Raw genomic sequence first — 18151 nt, 5'->3', positions numbered from 1 at the left:
GGCTGAACCATGGAAGATGTCAGCATGGTGAGCAGCAATCTGGGGGAGGGGATTCTGCACTGTGTATATTGCTGCCCAGTACAGTGGTGGTGGTGATGGGCCTGTGCAAGGTGTGACAGGCACATCACAGCCAGTGCTGTAGCCTCTGCTATCCTAGTCAGCAGTATACAGATTTGTTCAGTTTTTTTAATAGTCTGGCCCTCCAATGGTCTGAGGGACAGTGAACTGGTCCCCTGTGTAAAAAGTTTGGGGACCCCTGCTCTAGAATTCTGTATTCTATAATGTTTAAGCAGGCACAAAAATAAGTACAAGCATGACCACATTTAGACACACTTACTTTTCACATTTGATTCTGTCATTTTCATAGTCTGGAGTTTCTCCAAAACAAAAAATGGGTTTCTTCTCAAGCCTGGAACACCAGAAAGAACTAGATTTTAATTCCTAAGTGTCGACACCATAGCTCAGCTTTTAACAAGTGATTTTCTTTGTACTACAAAAACTACTGGAAAAAAATAAATTTTATGTTGAAATTTCTATACTGAATTTAACCATGAAAGAGAAGATTATAAGCCATCCATTAAGTATAAATGAACTTCTCTGATTTTCCAGCTGTTAGCAATCCACATTTGCTTAATATTTTCTGTTTCTGAACTTCTGATAGTTTCTGTTGGCAAATAATAAATAAGCTATTCCATCATCACTTCAATGTTGAGTTTCTTTGTAGACTTCAGTCCAGGAGTTAACATGTTTGATATATCATTCTCTAGAGCATCTTTCTCCCTTTATGGCCTGCAAAGAAAAAATGAACAGATTCAACATTTTTGTATATTTATTACTGTTTAACTTTTCTACATAATGTATAAAATCCCTCCTCCCTAGGTTGACAAAGCAAGACCACATGGAGAACAATCTTCTCAAATAGAAATGTTTCCTTTCTACTCAAAGGGGGGAAGGGAAGAGAAGACACACCACACCACACCACCTACCCTCATAGGGGAAGGCCAAAGAAAATTGGTAACCTCAGGTTGGTGAGTAAGATGTTAGAGGTACCACCCTATTATAAGAACAAAATCAGTGATTCAGGAAAGGAGAATGTGAAGATGGGTTTGTCAATAGGCCCTCCCTAACCAAAGTTGAAAGTTTCTGGAGCAGCGAATAGAACACTGGCCCAAAAGTAAGGAGGATCTGAGTTCAAATCTAGCCTCAGACATTTACTAGCTATGTGATCCTACGCATCATTTTATTGCTGTGTGCTTCGATTTCATCATCTTTAAAATGGAGATAATAGCACCTATTTCCCAAGGTTGTTGTGGGGATCAAATGACATAATAATTATAAAGTATTTAGCATGGTGCCTAGCACATAGTAAGTGCTATATAAATATTAGCTACTATTATATACAACTTGTCCTCCCTACCCAATGGAGACCAGTCACTAAAGCCAAAAATTGGAACTACTCTTGCCCTCTTATATAAACCTCTTGGACTACCCTTCACAATTATTTTTATTCCTTTCCCTAGCTGCTTATACAATTTAAGGTTACAGGAGGGCACTGGGGTAAGTGGTGGGAATTAGCATATAACAATTTTTTTTAAAAAAACCCTTACCTTCTGTCTTAGAATCAATATTGTGTATTGGCTCTAAGGCAGAAGAGTGGCAGGGGCTAGGCAATAGGGGTTAAGTAACTTGCCCAGGGTCACACAGCTAAGAAGTGTCTAAGGCCAAATTTGAATCCAGGACCTTCTGCCTAACTCTTTATCCACTGAGCCACCTAGCTGTCCCAGGTATATAACAATTTAGAACGTGGCTTTGAAGTTTGAAATAGTATTGCCTAGTCTCCCAAGACAAGAACTTGATAGAAAAGAGTGAATATTGAAGCCATTCACTTGACTCTTAAAGATATCTCCATTAGGAGAACAATGGTATAGTAGAGGGGACAGTTGGTTACCTTTAATCCTGAAGTGATTTCCTGGGCTTCATCTATATGGGTAAAAGAACATTTTATCAAAACTAACTCTCAGATTATTCTATTCTAGTAGGACAGAACTAAGTAGTGGCAGTAAAACCAGTAACAAGTTTAAAATATCCATAGTACTTTATGCTTCATAAAGCACTTTATGAATCAATCAATAAGCATTTATTAAATGCCTGCTATGTGCACTGGGAATAACATTTTTTTTGTTAATCTCTACATTCAAGGAGGTTACAATCTATCAGAGGAAAACAACACACATATATGTAAGCATATAAAGAATATATGCAGGACATATACAAAACAAATACAGAGTAGTTAGAAAAGAAGAGCTTTGGCAGGTAAGGGAGAAATCAAAGTTTTCAAAGAAGGTAGTGTAAAAAATTCTTGTTCTGGGGTCAGCATAGACATGGTGGCCTGCATTCTCTCTGCCTGTGTCTGCCACTGGCCTGTGGCTTTGGCACTGCTGTCCCACCCTCGGGCCCCTGAACTCACCTTGATCTAGCTACTCCGCTCCATGCATGGCAGCCCCTGCATACATGCCAGTTTCAAGGATATTACTACAGTTTGGACACCAATATAGCAACATGCCCCCTCTGACACTGAAGAGCATTAAGGATTGCGTCCTCTATGTCTCGAAATTATATAAGATTGATCCAGAAAAGCTCTCAGTATCTTCCCACTTCATGAAAGGCTTGGGCTTGGATAGTTTGGACCAAGTAGAAATTATAATGGCCATAGAAGATGAATTGTAGATTACATTGCAGATAAGAAAATGTGTATGAATAAAGTCTTTTTAAAAAATCAAATTTGATGAAAATTTTTCATTTTTAACTATCATTTTTCACCCAGAGGACTCGGATGATCCCAGTGAGTGTCTGAATAAATACATAAAATCAGTATTCTCAGGCCTTGATTCTTTGATTCTTTTGCATATACTGTTGCCTTTATGTTGATCCATTTCTACGTTTTAAAAGATATCTCATTATTAAGAGAACATTTATGTCTGACAAAGTGGTTTTTCTGGAAATGAGTATTTGAATCACTGATTCCCACCCTCATGTTTTCTCTTTAGTATAACTATCCCTCTCTGAATAAATGTACAGGTTTTGCTTCCAAAAAAAAAAAATTCTTGTTCTCAAGAAGTTCATAGTCTTAAAAGAGAGAAAACATGCAAACAACTATATTCAAAAAAGGCATTTACAGAATATAATGGAGCTAATCAAGAGATAAAGTATAGGGAGAAAGAAAGAAGAGGCCCAGAAAAGAGCCTTGGAAAATACCACAATTAAGGGGTGTGATACAGATAATGAGTCAGCAAAGCAACCTGAGGAAAACCAAGTCAAGTCAATAAGCACTTATTTAGTGCCCACTAAGTGCCAGGTAATATGCTAAGGACTGGCTATACAAGGAAAGGGGTGGGAGTGGGGGGTGGGGGGAATAGTCTCTGCTCTTAAGGAGCTCACAGTCTAATGGGGAAGACAACCACCAACCATGTATTCATAGATACAGGACAAATTAGAGCTCAAATAAAAAGAAGACACTTGCATTAAGGGGTTCCTTCTTGCAGAGGGCAGCAGTGTAGCTAAGACTTGAAGGAAGACAGGGAGGTCAGGAAATTTAAAATGAGGAAGAAGATAAATTCCAGACATGGGGAGAAGTGAGTAAAAATTCACTGTGGAGAGAAGTGCCAGCATTAACCCAGAGAGGAGAAAGTGTCTGGGAGGACCCTGCCAGTCAACAGTGTCAAAGGCAGCAAAGAAGTCAAGAAGGATGAAGACTAGGAGCGAAAAGCCTTCAGATTCGGCAATCAGGAGATACTGGTAACTTTGGAGAGTAATTTCAGCTGTGTAATTAAGGAGTCACATTACAAAGTAAGAGAGAAGGAGGAAGTAGAAACAATGTAGATAGCTTTTTTCTAAAGAAGTTGGTCAAGAAAAGAAAGAGAGATAGGAAAATAGTTTGAGGAGATGGTAGTGAGTTCTGTTTTTATTTTTAAGGATGGAGATGACTTGAGCATATTTGAAGATAGCTAATGGCACAGTAGATAGAGTGCTAGGCCTGGAATCAGAAAGACCTGAGTTCAAATCCTGTCTCAAATACTTGCTATGTGAGCCAATGCTTAGTACAGTGCCTGACACACAGTAGGCATTTAATAAATGCATACTAAATCGAACTGAGCCTATACAAGTCACTTAACCTGTCTGCCAAAGTTTCCTTAAACGAGGATAATAATAGCACCTACCTCCCAGGATTGTTATCAGCAATAAACAAGATAATTTTTGCAAAAACACTGAACAGTGTTTGACACATACTAGGCTCCATATAGTCATTTCATTACCCTTCCCAGTAGGAAAAAAACCCATAAATAAGACAATATTAAAGTTCAGAGATGGATGATTAAGGAAGCAATATGCTGAAGAGAGGATCAAGAACACATATAGGGGCTGCTAGGTGCACAGTGGACAGAAAGCCAGGCCTGGAGTTGGAAGGACCTGGGTTCAAATTTGACCTCAGGCAGATCCTAGCTCTGTGACCCTGGACATATCACTTAATCCTGACTACCTAGTTCTTGCTATTCTTCTACTTTAGAATTGATATTAAAACAGAAAGTAAGAGTTTAAAAGAAAAAAAAAGCATGTATAGACTTAAGTCAGATGTCCAAAATCTGTTATACAAATCTATAACATTAAAGAGCCATTTCCTAAAAGATAAATTGTCAATAGGTATATATATTAAAGAATAAATAAATTCTTATGCCCTTTAACATAGAGTTTCCACTACCAGGACTGCATCAATCAAGGTTAATGAAAGCAAGAGCAAACCTGGCTGCACAAAAATATTCATAACAGTTTTATTTTGGATAATAAAAACCTGGAAACAAAATATGTGCCCAACAACTGGGAAACAAACTAAATGTAATAGACTATCATTGCACCAGAAATAACAATTATTGAAAAATCATTAATGCATTGAAACATGGCAAAGCATGTATAAAATGATTCAGATAAAAAGTCAATGATGCCAAAATAATAAAGTCAACACTGAGAGAAAATAAAACTCTCAATAAACTATATCATATGCAGTCAGTCCAGAACTCTGTGGGGTTTTGCATGACTATTTTTGTCAAAAAGGAAGGCTCAGTCTGAATGGAAAAAGTGAGAAATCCCTGGCAGAGAAAAAGCATCAATAAAATGTTTGGGTTTTTTAAATCCCTATGGTCAATGTTAATACCCATTCTACCAAAATTAAAAGAAACACATTCCTTTCTGTTAATTTGTTTCAGTAAATTTTCCACACCAGGGAAGTTGCTTAGGTATTTATTAGGGAGTCTTTGGTATCAAAACAAAATGCCTCCAAGGGCAACTGTGTTCCTCAGCAGATAAAAGTGCTAGGCCAGATAAAAGAGGAGGTCCTGGGGTGAAATCTGACCTCAGATACTTCCTATCTGTATGACCCTGGAAAAGTCACTTAATCTCAATTGCCTAGCTCTTCTCTTCTGCTTTGGAACTGATACTTCGTATTGATTCTAAGACAGATGGTAAGGTGTTGTTTTTTTTTTTAACATCTCAATAAATTTTTAATTAAAAAGTGCTTTATATCATTAGCTCCTCACAACTTTGTCAGGTAGATAGTATGTTGTACGGATGACAAAACAGGTTTAAAAATGTTTTGCCAATGATAGGACAATTCTGAGAGACTTATGAGAAAGAACGCTATCCACATTCTGAGGAAGAACTGTAAGGAGCAGAAACACAGAAGAAAAACAACCCATGCTTGATCACATGGGTTGATGGGGATGTGATTGGGGACATAAACTAAATGATCACTCTAGTGAAAATATCAATAATATGGAAATTGGTCTTGATCAATGGCACATGTAAAACCCAGTGGAAATGCATGTCAGCTATAGGAGGAGATGGGGGAGGGGAAGAGAAAGAACACCAATCTTGTAACCATGGAAAAATACCCTAAATTAAAATCCCCCCCCAAAAAAATAAATAAAACACAAGGTAAGGTTTTAAAAATAAATAAATATTTGTTGGATCAGAAACATGTTTTGCCAAAAAATCACCTAGCTGCTACAGACCTATGAGTAAAAATTAATATGAATCTACCTATGATCTGAGAGTGCTGACAACTATTCAGTCTGCATCCATACCCATTCCCCTGCTCCATGAGTACTGAAATTTTGCTACTTACTCCAGGGCTCAAAACAGGAAAGAAAAGTCTCAAGATGTTACAGATAGAGTAAGATAAAGAAATAGCTACTGCTAGTTTATAGAAATGAAGATATAGAGTTTGCTTCATACTGGTCTCTTCTAAATGTCATTTCTCAACATGCACCAAGCTGCATTACCAAATTGAACTGGAATATTCCTCAAAGTAGGCACCAGTTCCTTCTGTCTGGCTTACTGATGAAGGAAACTGTTTTTTATAAAAACAGGCATTAAACGTTCACATGTTGGAGAGAAGCCCAGCACTTGGAGGGAGGTGTAATATAGCATCTTTTTCACTGTTTACTGGGGTCACCTGCAATTTTGATTCATACTTTCAATTCGAGAGCCAAACCCTGTCCTCTGCATACATCCAGAAAATAAACCTCATTCTCTCATCTGACAAGCCCAGAGAATTACTTGTAACCTTGTACTAGAGATTCTACTACAATTAATTGGGCTGGAGTCTAAGCTGCATTAAAACAGGCCAGGAATTTGTACTTACAACAAAGTGACCCATACCCTCAACCTAAGGAGCCTCAATACATACATGGAAGGGTGAGATCAGAAATGTAAAAAATTTCATTCAGTTTTCCTAGTAAATTTCTATATGCTCTACTTCTTTAGAACTTCTTTAGAGTGGAATGTACTTCTATATTCTTAACAGTTTTCTCCACAAAGCAGTACAAACAGGTAAACCTGGTATGTTTCTAAAACCTAACAGGGGACCCTCCAAACTGCAAATCAGGAAATAAGGGCTCATATGGCTAATAATGCAACAAGAAAACACAAGCAGATTTTATCCTAAATCTAAGTAAAGCACTACCAACAGTTCTTGACAGCCCTTCCATTGATCCGTTAATAAATATCCTCTAACTAAATGTATGGTCCCAGTTGAACTGTACCTCATGGCTCCTGGGGGCCTTTCCAAACATAGACACTCACTCTCATATACTCTCTCTCTCTTTCTCCCTCTCCCTCTCTCTCACCCGTACTGGCTGGGGCTGCTGCTGCTGCTGCTGCTGCTGCTGCTGCTACTACTACTACTACTACTACTACTACTACTAGTACTACCACTACACTGACTATTGAGACAAGGCTGCAACATTCTTCATAGACTGGGAGACCTGGCCCCTCTGCCTACCATCAAGGAACCACTAACAATAATAATAGTGCTACTGATAACGGACACTTATATAAGCTTTAACGTTTCTATAACTCTTTACATACATTATCCTATTTGACCCTCACATCTCACAGTGTGGCTTTCAATCACGTTACTTCTATGGACCCTATTAAGATAACCTATCAAGGAAGCAAATATAATCTACCTGACTCTTAAGATATATTTTAAGAAGGCTGTGCAAGCAACTTCACTGTTGGACACTAAAAGGTAATGCTGAAGGTGAGGGCACTTTAACTTGGGCAGAAACATCTATAAAGGGCAGGAAGCAGCAAAAGGAATGAGGGACCAGAGTGGTTGGGGGAAAAAGAAAAGAAAAGGGATAGGAGGTGCAAGGAGGAAGAACCTTCTTTTGGGGAATGATGTAGGGGGGGCATAGCCTTCACTTGGTGGGAGAGGAGATTCCTGCAAGGGACGATGGGAGGAGGGGCAGTACTGAGACATAAAGTGGGTGGAGGAAGAATGGTCTATCCTTGAGGGGTCTCCGAGGGATTACAGCACCAGAGAGGTGGACAGGGAGCTTTGCTGCGGAGCGCTGGCTTGGAGGAGCAGGCAGGGGTCCCAGAGCTACGCGGGAGGATAGATGCTGTGCAGGGGGATTCCCTCACCTGAGAGAGAATACCTGCATATGAAAGGTGGGAGAGGAAGGGGGTGCAGGGTGGATACAGGAGGGAGTCCCGAGGCCAAGGAGCTGGAAGACCCGGAGCCAGTCTGTGGGCCATGACCTTGGGCAGAGGAGGCGGCCCCTGCCGCGGCGCTGCCTCGGTCCCCCACACCCCCCACCCCCCACAGCAGCAGCCAGGGTGGGGCGGGTCCGGCTCCACAATCTCTCCCCCAGAAGCCCAGGCTCCAGAAGTTCTCGGCTCCCTGAGGAGGGGGCACTAGGTGCCCTCTGCCTCCTCTGACCAGCGCCAGTTAGTTACCTCAGTCGCAGCAGCCACCTCCAGAGTCTCCTCCCGAGTCACTGCAGCCGCCGCCGGCCCGAGCTCAGCTGCAAGGAGGAAGCCGAGGCGCGCGCGTCACGCCGCCGCCGGCCCGCGCACCCGTGCTCCACGCCCCGCTCTGAGAGAGCGGAAGCCCCACCTCTTTCTCCTGTCCAACCAAACCCAGGCTCCGGGGCGGGCACGCGGGCCTCCGCCCCCTCCGCGCTCTGCATTCCGATTGGTCTTTCCTGCCACGGCCCCGATTTTTTTTTTCCCCCAACCCCTCTTCGGGGAGGTCCCAACGCGCTCGCGTGCACGCGCACTCTAGCTTACGCGCCCTCCGGGCTTCCTCTCTGGCAGCCCCTCGGGCTCCCCAATCAGCCAAGCTCATCACCACGTGATATTCCGCACCTGACAGTTGGGCTGACTGGGGGCGGGGGAGTGAGAGAAGGGGGGCGTTGTGCGCGCTCCCCGCTGAGGTGAGCTGGGGGCGGGGCCGTAGGGATTCCCAAACAAACCCTCGGGGTCGGTAAGAGGCGGAGTGCCCCTCCCCCTCCCCTTCTCCTACAAAGGTGGCGCCACGCCCCGCAGCCCCCACTCATAGAGCTGCCCAGCCTTTCAGAGTCCACTCCTCCTTCGTCATCTCCAGTTTCCTGCGGAGAATGTGTATCTCACACCCACACCCAAAGTCTCGCCTTATCCCTCCTTCCCCTCCTGTCTTGTGACTGGCACCCATACACCTCTTTTCCTTCAGTGTTTCTTTCTCTTTCCACTCCCACCAACATCCAGGTTTTCACCTTCCTCCCAACCGCCCCTCCACCCCCACCTAGACCACTTAATAATCATAGCAAACATTTATTCGAACTTTACTATGTGCCAGGCACTGTGCTAAGCACTAGGGATACAAAAAAAGGAGAAAAGAGCCTGCCCTCAGGAGCTTAAGACCTAATGGGGGAAATAACATGCAAACACATATATACAAAGCAAGCTATAGACAGCAAAAAAAGGAAATAAAAGAGTTGGAAAACACTGGAATTAAGAGTGATTAGGGAAAGCTTCCTGTAGGTCAGATTTTAGTTGAACATCCAGGTTCTCATTCTCTCCTTACCAACCTAGAGCACCCAGATTGTCTTCCCTCTAAAAAACTAGTCCATCTCAATTCTCATCTTCCCAACCAGGGCCATTCAGATTCTCCCCCCAACTCAGAACAGTCAGATTTTCATCTGTCCCTTTCCTGACACATCTGTAAGGGTTAAAAGGGGTTATTTTTTGAAGGGTTGGACTTGATTGAGTATGGTCGCCAGGGATTTAATTAATTTCAAAGAGATTTATTTACAAACTGTAGAAAGAGTGAAGTAAGAAATCAGAGAGAGGATAAGGTAAGATATCTAGCCTAAACACTAAGTAATTTATCTCCAGTCCACTGGCTCAACCCAGGCAGGGGAGTTTAGTCCTCAACAGAATAGGCCTCAGCCCTTGTAACCCAGGACCTGGGGAAGCCTCTTCAGAAAAATCCAGCAGTTAAGAGTCAGCTTTTCACTCACCCCTCCCTTTTAAAGCCATTTTCTCTTGCATCACTTCCTGTGTCTTCCCCTAATTTTAGGTTTACCAATCACAGTTGACACTCTGCTCTAGGATTGCCCAGATGGCAGTCAGTCCATTCTGATTCATCACCCACTATGGCACACATGGGTCACAGACCTCACACTCAATGATTAAATGGGATGTTTATACTTTTGGTGATTAGATCTAAAAATGGGCAGATCTACATACTCAACTTTAAGTAGGGTGTTCTAAAAATAGTCAGGGGTTATAATTTAATCTTCACAATCAGGGGAAAGTTAATTAATTTCATTGTTATAGTCAGGGGAGATTTAAACTTAATCTTCACACATCTAGACCAGAACAGAAACAAAAGGAAAACCTTTAAATATGAAAAATAACCATGCATATGAGGGAGTTTTCCTTCCTACAAAGAAGTCTTTATCCCACCCCTAATAATTCAAGTTCTTATCCTCCCACAAAATCAAAATTTTTATTCCTTCTTCAATATCTATTTTTTCCTTTTTCTTCCCTCTCAAAATCTTTCAACCAAAAAGGTCCTACCATGTTCCAAGCACTATGTTATGGACTGGGGATATAGACAAAAATGAAATAATCCCAGGCCTCAAAAAGAATTTACAATTTTATAATAAGGAGAGACATGAACATAAATATTTATAAAAATAAGTGCAAAGCAATAAGTGGGATGAGAGATACTAAACTAAAAAGGAGTAAGAAAAGATTTCATGTAGGTGAATATAGAACTGAATTTTGAAGGTATAATGAGGATAATGCATACGCATGATGTGTATTGCATAACTGCTTACAGTTTGCTGTGTAATGAAGAAAAGGCTCCCATTTTGGCAACTCAAACTCTTATTTAGTGGATGATTGAGGAAGAGATGGGGATAGAGGTAACAGCAATGGTGGCTTCCTGCTGCCAGCTGCCTGTCTCCTCACCCAGGGCTGTCACATGGCCTTGAACATAGTGTCTCTCTTCCTTTACCTTTATATATGTTCTTTCTTGCTCTTGGGTGAAGGAATATTGATTGACAATAGAACAGACCTTGTATGCTCCAAAAGTTCAAGAAAGCCACCGTCAATCCAAGAAATGGAGTCTATCCCAGATTTTTCTTTCAGCCTGGCCAGGTGAGACCCCACTGACTGAGGAGCACCTGCTTGACCCACAGCACTAGTGCATTGATTCCAAAACACTTTGCCCTTCTTCAGCAAGGGAACTATTTCTACACTAACTATGTTGAATCTAGAAATAAACTTGATGGGTTGAATTAATTAAATCTGAGCCCACTTTCCCCAGGGGTTAAGGTGGGACAAGGAAGAGCATGCTTCCTAGATGTGAGGAGGAAATATATATCCTCAGTAAATATCCAATTGTAAAAGGTAAGTAATGTTAAATGATACTGGGGAATCATTGAGTTATAGAGAAGGTTAATACCTCCTGTAACAACTGGCATCCCATGCCCCATATGCCACAAACTCTGCGCCTCAGTCTTTGGACTTCAAAGTCATATGAGGGTACACTGTAGATGAAAATGCACAAAGACAATTGTCATTCTCGGTCACCAAGAGACTACCACTAATATCAGGAAAAAAACACTAGGAACTTGAGCCAATAGCATTAGAATACATACTCCTCTGTCCCTTGATATTTCAAGTGACAATTGGGATAAATTGGGATAAAAACAAAGAAAAAACCTAGAATATACATGGCTCCCAAAACTCGAAAACACAAAAGCTTAATTCATGCTCTCTCTCTCTCTCTCTCTCTCTCTCTCTCTCTTTCTCTCTCTCTCTCTCTCTCTCTCTCTCACTCTCTCTCTCTCTCTCAATAGAGTTTTCATCTATGCTCTTCTCCCTTCCCTAACATCCAAATTCTCATTTCCATCTGGCACTCTTTTTGGTGCATCAAATTGGTTACCAAGTCTTTCCAGTTGATTCTGTTTGTAACCTTCCTAACCTGTATCCCTTCCCTTTCTCTCCACTCACAGGTACACCAACTTAGTTCAGTGGCTCTTTATTGTTGAAAAGAGTACAAAATATAAACTCCTTTTCTTCCTTAGATTGGCAATTATGTTTTTTTTTTACAATATAACTTCAATCTTTCATTCTAACTTTATTTAACATTACTTTTCCTCATATACTCTCTATTCCTGCCAAACTGGACATACCACTTCCTTCTTGGAATGTACACAGCGGCTAGAACCGAGGTCACTATGTTCCTTAAAGGCTCAGCCAAGCACTAACTTTTCATAAAGTCTTACCTAATTTTCATGTATCTACTCCATGCTGAAAGTCAGTTTTCCCTCAAAATTTCCTAGAGCACTTAATCTCTCCTTTGAACCCTATCTCTTCTTGCCTTTTTATACTATCCCTCCAATACAAGTTGTCACCTGTGACTCATGGGGCATCCCTCTCTCATATGAGATCCTTGCTATAGACTCACAAGGATTGGATTCAGCCCCAGGGGGATCCTGATCCCCAAAGAGAGGAGTTAGGTCTTTACTAGTATGTCTGTCATATTACGCCCCCATCCCAGAGTATGACTCTGGAGAGAGTTTCTTAAAACAAAGCTTAGGTCTGGTATGTGAATGGGATATCACCAAAATGAATAATATCCCCTCTTAATGAATATTAAAAAAATAAATCCCTTCTAGAAAAGTAAATTAACATATAAAATAGAAGCTAACATATCTAAAAAAGATGTTCATTTCTTTTATCACAGAAGGAGTGCTTAATACACATGCTGCTTTTGGAAGTTCTTGGACTCTTTATCCTACCTCCCACTCTTCAAAAAACCTCCAGAGCAAGACTTCATCTATCCTTTGGGCTCTCTAAGCCTCCCTGCCTATTTGGCAGCACTTGAGGATGTTGTACATGTTCTAAACATAGGCTTCCCAGGGGCCAATCAGCTCTTTACACAGCTAGGTAATAATCCAAGTTCAAACCCTAACTTAGATACTTTGTAGCTAGGCGACCCTGACCAAGTCATTTAACCTTTGTCTCCCTCAGTTTCCTAATATGTAAAATGGGAATCAAAATAGCACCTCCTTCCCAGGGTGGCTATGAAGAGTAAGGAAGATATTTGTAAAGTGCTTTGCCAACCTTAAAGCACTACATAAAGGTTAGCTATTACTATTATATATGTATAATTTAACAAAAGAGAATAATAAACATATAGATATACATATATATATACACACATATAAATTTACACACTCACAGTGTCCCAAAAGCCTTGGTGCATATTTAAAGGTTTAATAGCTTAAAGGAGCTAAGACAACTTCAAGAGACTCATAATAAAAGAGGCTATCCATTACCATAAAAGGAACTGATGGACTATGAATACAGATCAAAGCATTCCATTTTTCATTTTATTTACTTCAAAAGTTTTTTCTTAAAGGTGCAATATTTGTTTTCTTTCACATGATGAATGAGGAAATACATATTGCAAGACAGTAAATATATAACTTTTATTGCTTTCTGTGTTGGGGAATAGGAAATGGAAGGAGGGAGAGAATATAGATCACAAAATGTCACAAAACAAATGTTAAAAACTGTTTCTGTATGCAAATTATAAATACAATAAGACATTTTTTAAAAAGAAAAGTTGATGGAGTTACATGCTGGGAGCTAAGATGGTGGAGTAAAGGATATACCACATTTCCAATCCCTCTACACACACACAAAAAGAAAATAAGTCACCTCAAAAAAAAAAAGAAGAAAGAAAGCAGGAGGAACATGTCTCACTAGAATAAGAATAGAAAGTAGAGTAGCCCAGGCAGCACTGCACCTGTGAGAACCAACAGAACTTGAACCAGCCCAACATGCTGCAGCTCTTACCCAAAGCAATGAAAATGCAGAGCTGGAATGATGGCAACTTGAGTCACTCAACATAGGTATAGAGGGTAAGAAACACTTTCCTGACCAAAAAAAAAAAACAGAGTTGAAAAGAAAATTTCATTTTATTTTATTGTCATGCAAAACATACTCATACATAACCAAACCTCATCAGAACCAAAACCTCAGAAATACCATAAATACATTAATATGAAAGACAACGCCAACAGTTCTTTCTCTGGTGGTGGATAACATTCCCAGTCATAAGTCTTTCAGGGTTGTCCCAGATCATTGTACTGCTAAGAGTAGCCAAGTTTTTGCAGATAATCATTGTACAATATTGCTGTTATTGTGTATAATGTGCTCCCAGTTCTGCTTATTTTGCTCCCCATCAGTTCCTGCAGATCTTTTCAGCTTTTTTCTGAAATCATCTCACTTATCATTTCTTATCACACAATAGTATTCCATTACCAATGGGCACCACAATTTGTTCAGCCATTCCCCAGCTGATGGACATCCCCTCAATTTCCAATTCTTTGCCACTACAAAAATGTGCTGTGTCCCAAAGAGATCAGAGATAAGGGGAAAGGACCTCCCTGTACAAAAATAGTTTTAGCAGCTCTTTTTGTAGTAGCAAAGAATTGGAAATGGTGGGGTTGTCCATCACTCAGGGGAATGGTTTAACAAGTTGTGGTATATGGTTATAATGGAATACTAAGAAATGATGAACAGAAAAACCTGAAAAGATTTATATTAACTGAAGCAAAATAAAGTGTGCATAACCAGGAGAACAATATATATATAGTAACAGAAATATTATATGATGATCAATTGTGAAGAACTTAACAATTATCATCAAAGCAAATCTTCAAGATAACCATAAGGAACTCATGACAAAAATGCTATCCATAGCCAAACTAGGAACTATTGGAATCTGAGTGTAGATCAAAACATGACATCTTCCACTCTATGTCCTTCATAAGATTTCTATTGTATGTGTGATATGTATCTTCTATCACACCATGAGTAATATGGAAATATGTATTACATAAAAGTATGGGCATAACCTATATCACTCTTCACCACCCACATTAGGGGGCTGAGGGAAGGGGAAGGAGAGAGAAAATCTGAATTCTAAAGCGTCAGAAAACAATTGTCAAAAATTGTTTCTACATGTAATGGGGGAAAACAGGAGGGAAAAAGAAAGAAAAGCTTTAATAGCTTAAATTCATTGCAACTTTTGGGACACCCTGAACTGACTACATAGACACAAATACAAGTGTCTCTAATAAATCTAGAATATTTTGGCCATGATCAAAGTCACCACCCAAATCACCCCAATGATATCAATGACTCCTCTTAACTTTTCAGGAAACTCAGTCTTGTTCCACTCACTGTCTCTTAAGATAATAAGAAAAGCCTTAACTCTTCTTCATAAGATAAAATTGAAAGCAGCTTCCTCAAATCTCTTTCCTCTCTGTTTAGCTTCTTATGAGCTAACATTTTTAATCATCTCTCTCCATAATTTTATCAAGTGGGTCCTAATGGATAAAAAAGTAAAATACACACTCTCCTTGAGTCTATCATATACAGATTCTTTGTGAATCCTCAGGGGTCATAGATAATCGTGCCTTCCTATCTCCAATGGAGGAAGGATGCTGTGGTTAGCTAGGTGGTGGAGTGGTTACTGTGCAAGATTTGGAGTCAGGAAGACCTGAGTTAAAATCCTACCCCAGGCACTCCCTGGGCAAGACAATTAATGAGTGCTTCACTTTCATCATTTGTAAAATTTAAAAAATTATTTAAAAAATAGCACCTGCTTCACGGTAATAATTACTGTGATGATCGAATTGTCAACATATGCAATGTGCTTGTAAACCTCAAAGCTCTATATAAATATTAACTCTTATTCTTTTTTATGATAGTCATTTATTTCTGTAAGCTCTTTTTATTCTTGTGCTTTGTTATCAATTCATTTTTCAACTGTCACTTTGAACTGCCACACCAACTATGCTCCCTAAAATTCTATCTGCTCTTAAAGCCAAAGTAATTAGATCTCTAGTCTGTTATGCATATATTTTAAGCAATAGATACAATAGCATCAGTTCATTATCTGCACTCTTGAAAAGAAACAAAAGGGGAGCTAGAGAATTTAGGAAAAGTTTCAAGGGCATCTAGACCATCATATATTCTCTTTGTCATGTGTAGGGAGTCATCATTGCTGCTGGGAGGACGGAAAAGAGAATCCCTGCCCCAACCCCTGGCAGGAAGTCTGATGGAGAGTCCAAGTCTCAAGTCTCAAGTCTCTGAAGGAAGCTAGAGAAAGGGGGAAGCATATTGTCCTCTCTTTTTAAAGGCCATTGAGAAGTTAGTTATTCCTTGTTCAATTGCCAAATCTTCCCCATGATGGTGACCAGGGTACCAAATAGAAGCTTCTACTTGAACATTCTCTTTCTCAAAATGCTAAAGCATGTATTCATCGCCATTTGGTTATATGTTCCATGGGCTCACCACTATTAAAAATGTAAACTCCTTCAGAGTAAAGTCTTCTGTTTTTTAATCTTTGAGACTTAATGTGTAACATCAAGCTTTGCACACAAGTACGTGATACAGGGCTGGCCTTTGTGTGCATTTGTTGGTTATCTCACAAGATACTTGAAGTTTCCATAGGACAGAAATTTCCAGTAATCCTACAGAAAGACAGAGTATCATTTTACTCTTTTCCAAAAGAGAAGTGTAGTTCATAATTTTACCCATCAAGTAATGTACTATTTGAGCCATCAGCCCAGAGCACGTTGATGTAATTATTCCTATATGCACATGTACAGGCCAATCAACCCTCCCAGGGTATTAGTTTCATTAGACCTGGGAGGAAGGAAAGAATTCTTTACTCATCCAAGCTCTGAATTATGCTAAGACATGGAAAGTAAAATATTGATCTGAATGTTAAGTACATAGAACTTTTGCCTCTAGACTTCACCCTAATCCTAGAAAATTTCTTGTTCTCTGTTGATAAACCATCACTTTTTCATTTTGCTGAGATTCAGATAAATAATATTCATTGGCTACTCTATTTAATATATCAAAAATTTCATGCATGAAAATGTTTGGGGCTCAACTTCCTCTTCTACCCACAGACTGTAGAAAGAAAATCAGTTATAGGATTCCAGGGGTCTCGCTCTAGTTCTGGAAATCATGAAATCAAGAGGAAAATAGGGTTCCCTGTCCAATGTTAGTTCCCATACAATGGGTCTCATGATGATTTCAGTCCTCTCACTGTCTTTTCTGGTGCTGTTTCTACCAGCAATAGCTGACAATGATTACCACCACTGGACCACCCAGAAATTTAAGGTGTAGCACTCCATAGAGCTTGCTCTCTCAACTTGAAATTGTATCATATCTTTGGGTTTCCAGCACTACTACTTCTACTCTAGGTTTTAGAGACAACCTTGAGGGATTGGGTTTATTTACTCATAACCCCCCACCAATGTCCTCCTTGTGCTTCTGCTTATTAACATTGAGTCAATAAACTTAATTTTTAGCAAATGTATGACTATGATTTTATAGTAAGAACATTTGATACAAAAATATTCTTTCCAAAAATTTCCAAAAACACTCTCCCACCAATATAGTTCCTTAGAAATAGTGGGCTCAAACTGATGATACAATAATCAGATATATAGAATATATGTACAGCAAAAGGTAACTCACAGTTCCTGGCACTTTATGGCCCCAAAGTCCTCTTTTGAATTCATAGTCAGAAAGACTTCCAAATGCTGGGGTATGAACTCATTAGCTGACAAAAACTGCCGAGAAAACTGGAAAGCAGGCTGGTGGAAACTAGCCACATAATATATACCATAGTAAGCTACAAATAGATCCATGATTCTAATATAAAATGTAAAATCATAAAGTAAGGGGGCAGGAAAGTAGTACCAATTCAACTATGCAGGGGCATTCTTGCCAAACAAAAAACAGGAAAAGTCATAGGAAGGACATAAAAAGGGCTATTTTGATCACAAACAATTGAAAGTTTCTCCCCAAACAAAGCAAATATCATGTCTGACTCCAGAGGGCAGAACCAGGAGCAATGGTGAACATTGCAAAGAGGCAAATTTATGTTCGATGTCAAGAAATACTTCCTAACCATGATAGCTGACCCAAAATGGATCCGATTGCCTTCAGACATGGTAGGCTCCCCCTCCCTTGGAGGTCTGCAAGCAAAGGCTAATAAGTAATCATTCATCAGGTATAGTATAATGGGATTTACTTTTTGTGGATATTGGACTAGATAACCAAAGAGAACCCTTCCAACTCTCAAATTGGAAGGGGCAGCATAACAGAGGATAGATTGCTTGGTTATGGAATCAGAAGATCTCAGTACAAATTCCAAGACCCACAGTAAACCAGCTGTTTGGACCATAGATAAATCTCTTTATTTTTTTGAATTTTATTG

At 39.8% G+C, this 18151-nt stretch overlaps 1 protein-coding gene and 1 long non-coding RNA gene across 14 annotated transcripts in view; one reads left to right on the top strand and one right to left on the bottom strand.

Moving 5' to 3' along the window:
- The window catches only part of MROH1 (maestro heat like repeat family member 1), a 207750-nt gene that overhangs the window by 179322 nt on the left and 10277 nt on the right, over positions 1-18151 (bottom strand). For 5 of the 13 annotated variants that reach the window (XM_056820705.1, XM_016432035.2, XM_007488756.3 and 2 more), the window contains exons 3-5: positions 8296-8363; positions 1949-1980; positions 338-789 (exon numbers count right to left, since the gene is read on the bottom strand). In XM_056820705.1, the coding sequence (XP_056676683.1) occupies positions 338-365 (28 nt within the window). In that variant the 5' untranslated portion in view covers positions 366-789; positions 1949-1980; positions 8296-8363. Of the gene's footprint in view, positions 1-337; positions 790-1948; positions 1981-8295; positions 8470-18151 lie in introns of those variants that run through there. The other 8 variants (XM_056820703.1, XM_056820704.1, XM_007488753.3 and 5 more) reach the window with 6 other exon arrangements.
- On the top strand, positions 8522-16239 carry LOC103099623 (uncharacterized). Its single transcript, XR_008917176.1, has 2 exons — positions 8522-8774; positions 15904-16239. It is a non-coding gene; the product is annotated as an uncharacterized LOC103099623 (long non-coding RNA).

This window comes from Monodelphis domestica, chromosome 3 (assembly GCF_027887165.1).
Source record: "Monodelphis domestica isolate mMonDom1 chromosome 3, mMonDom1.pri, whole genome shotgun sequence".
Classification (NCBI taxonomy): Eukaryota; Metazoa; Chordata; class Mammalia; order Didelphimorphia; family Didelphidae; genus Monodelphis; species Monodelphis domestica.
The sequence above is the reverse complement of the archived record's forward strand: the minus strand, read 5'-3'. Positions and strand labels throughout refer to the sequence as shown.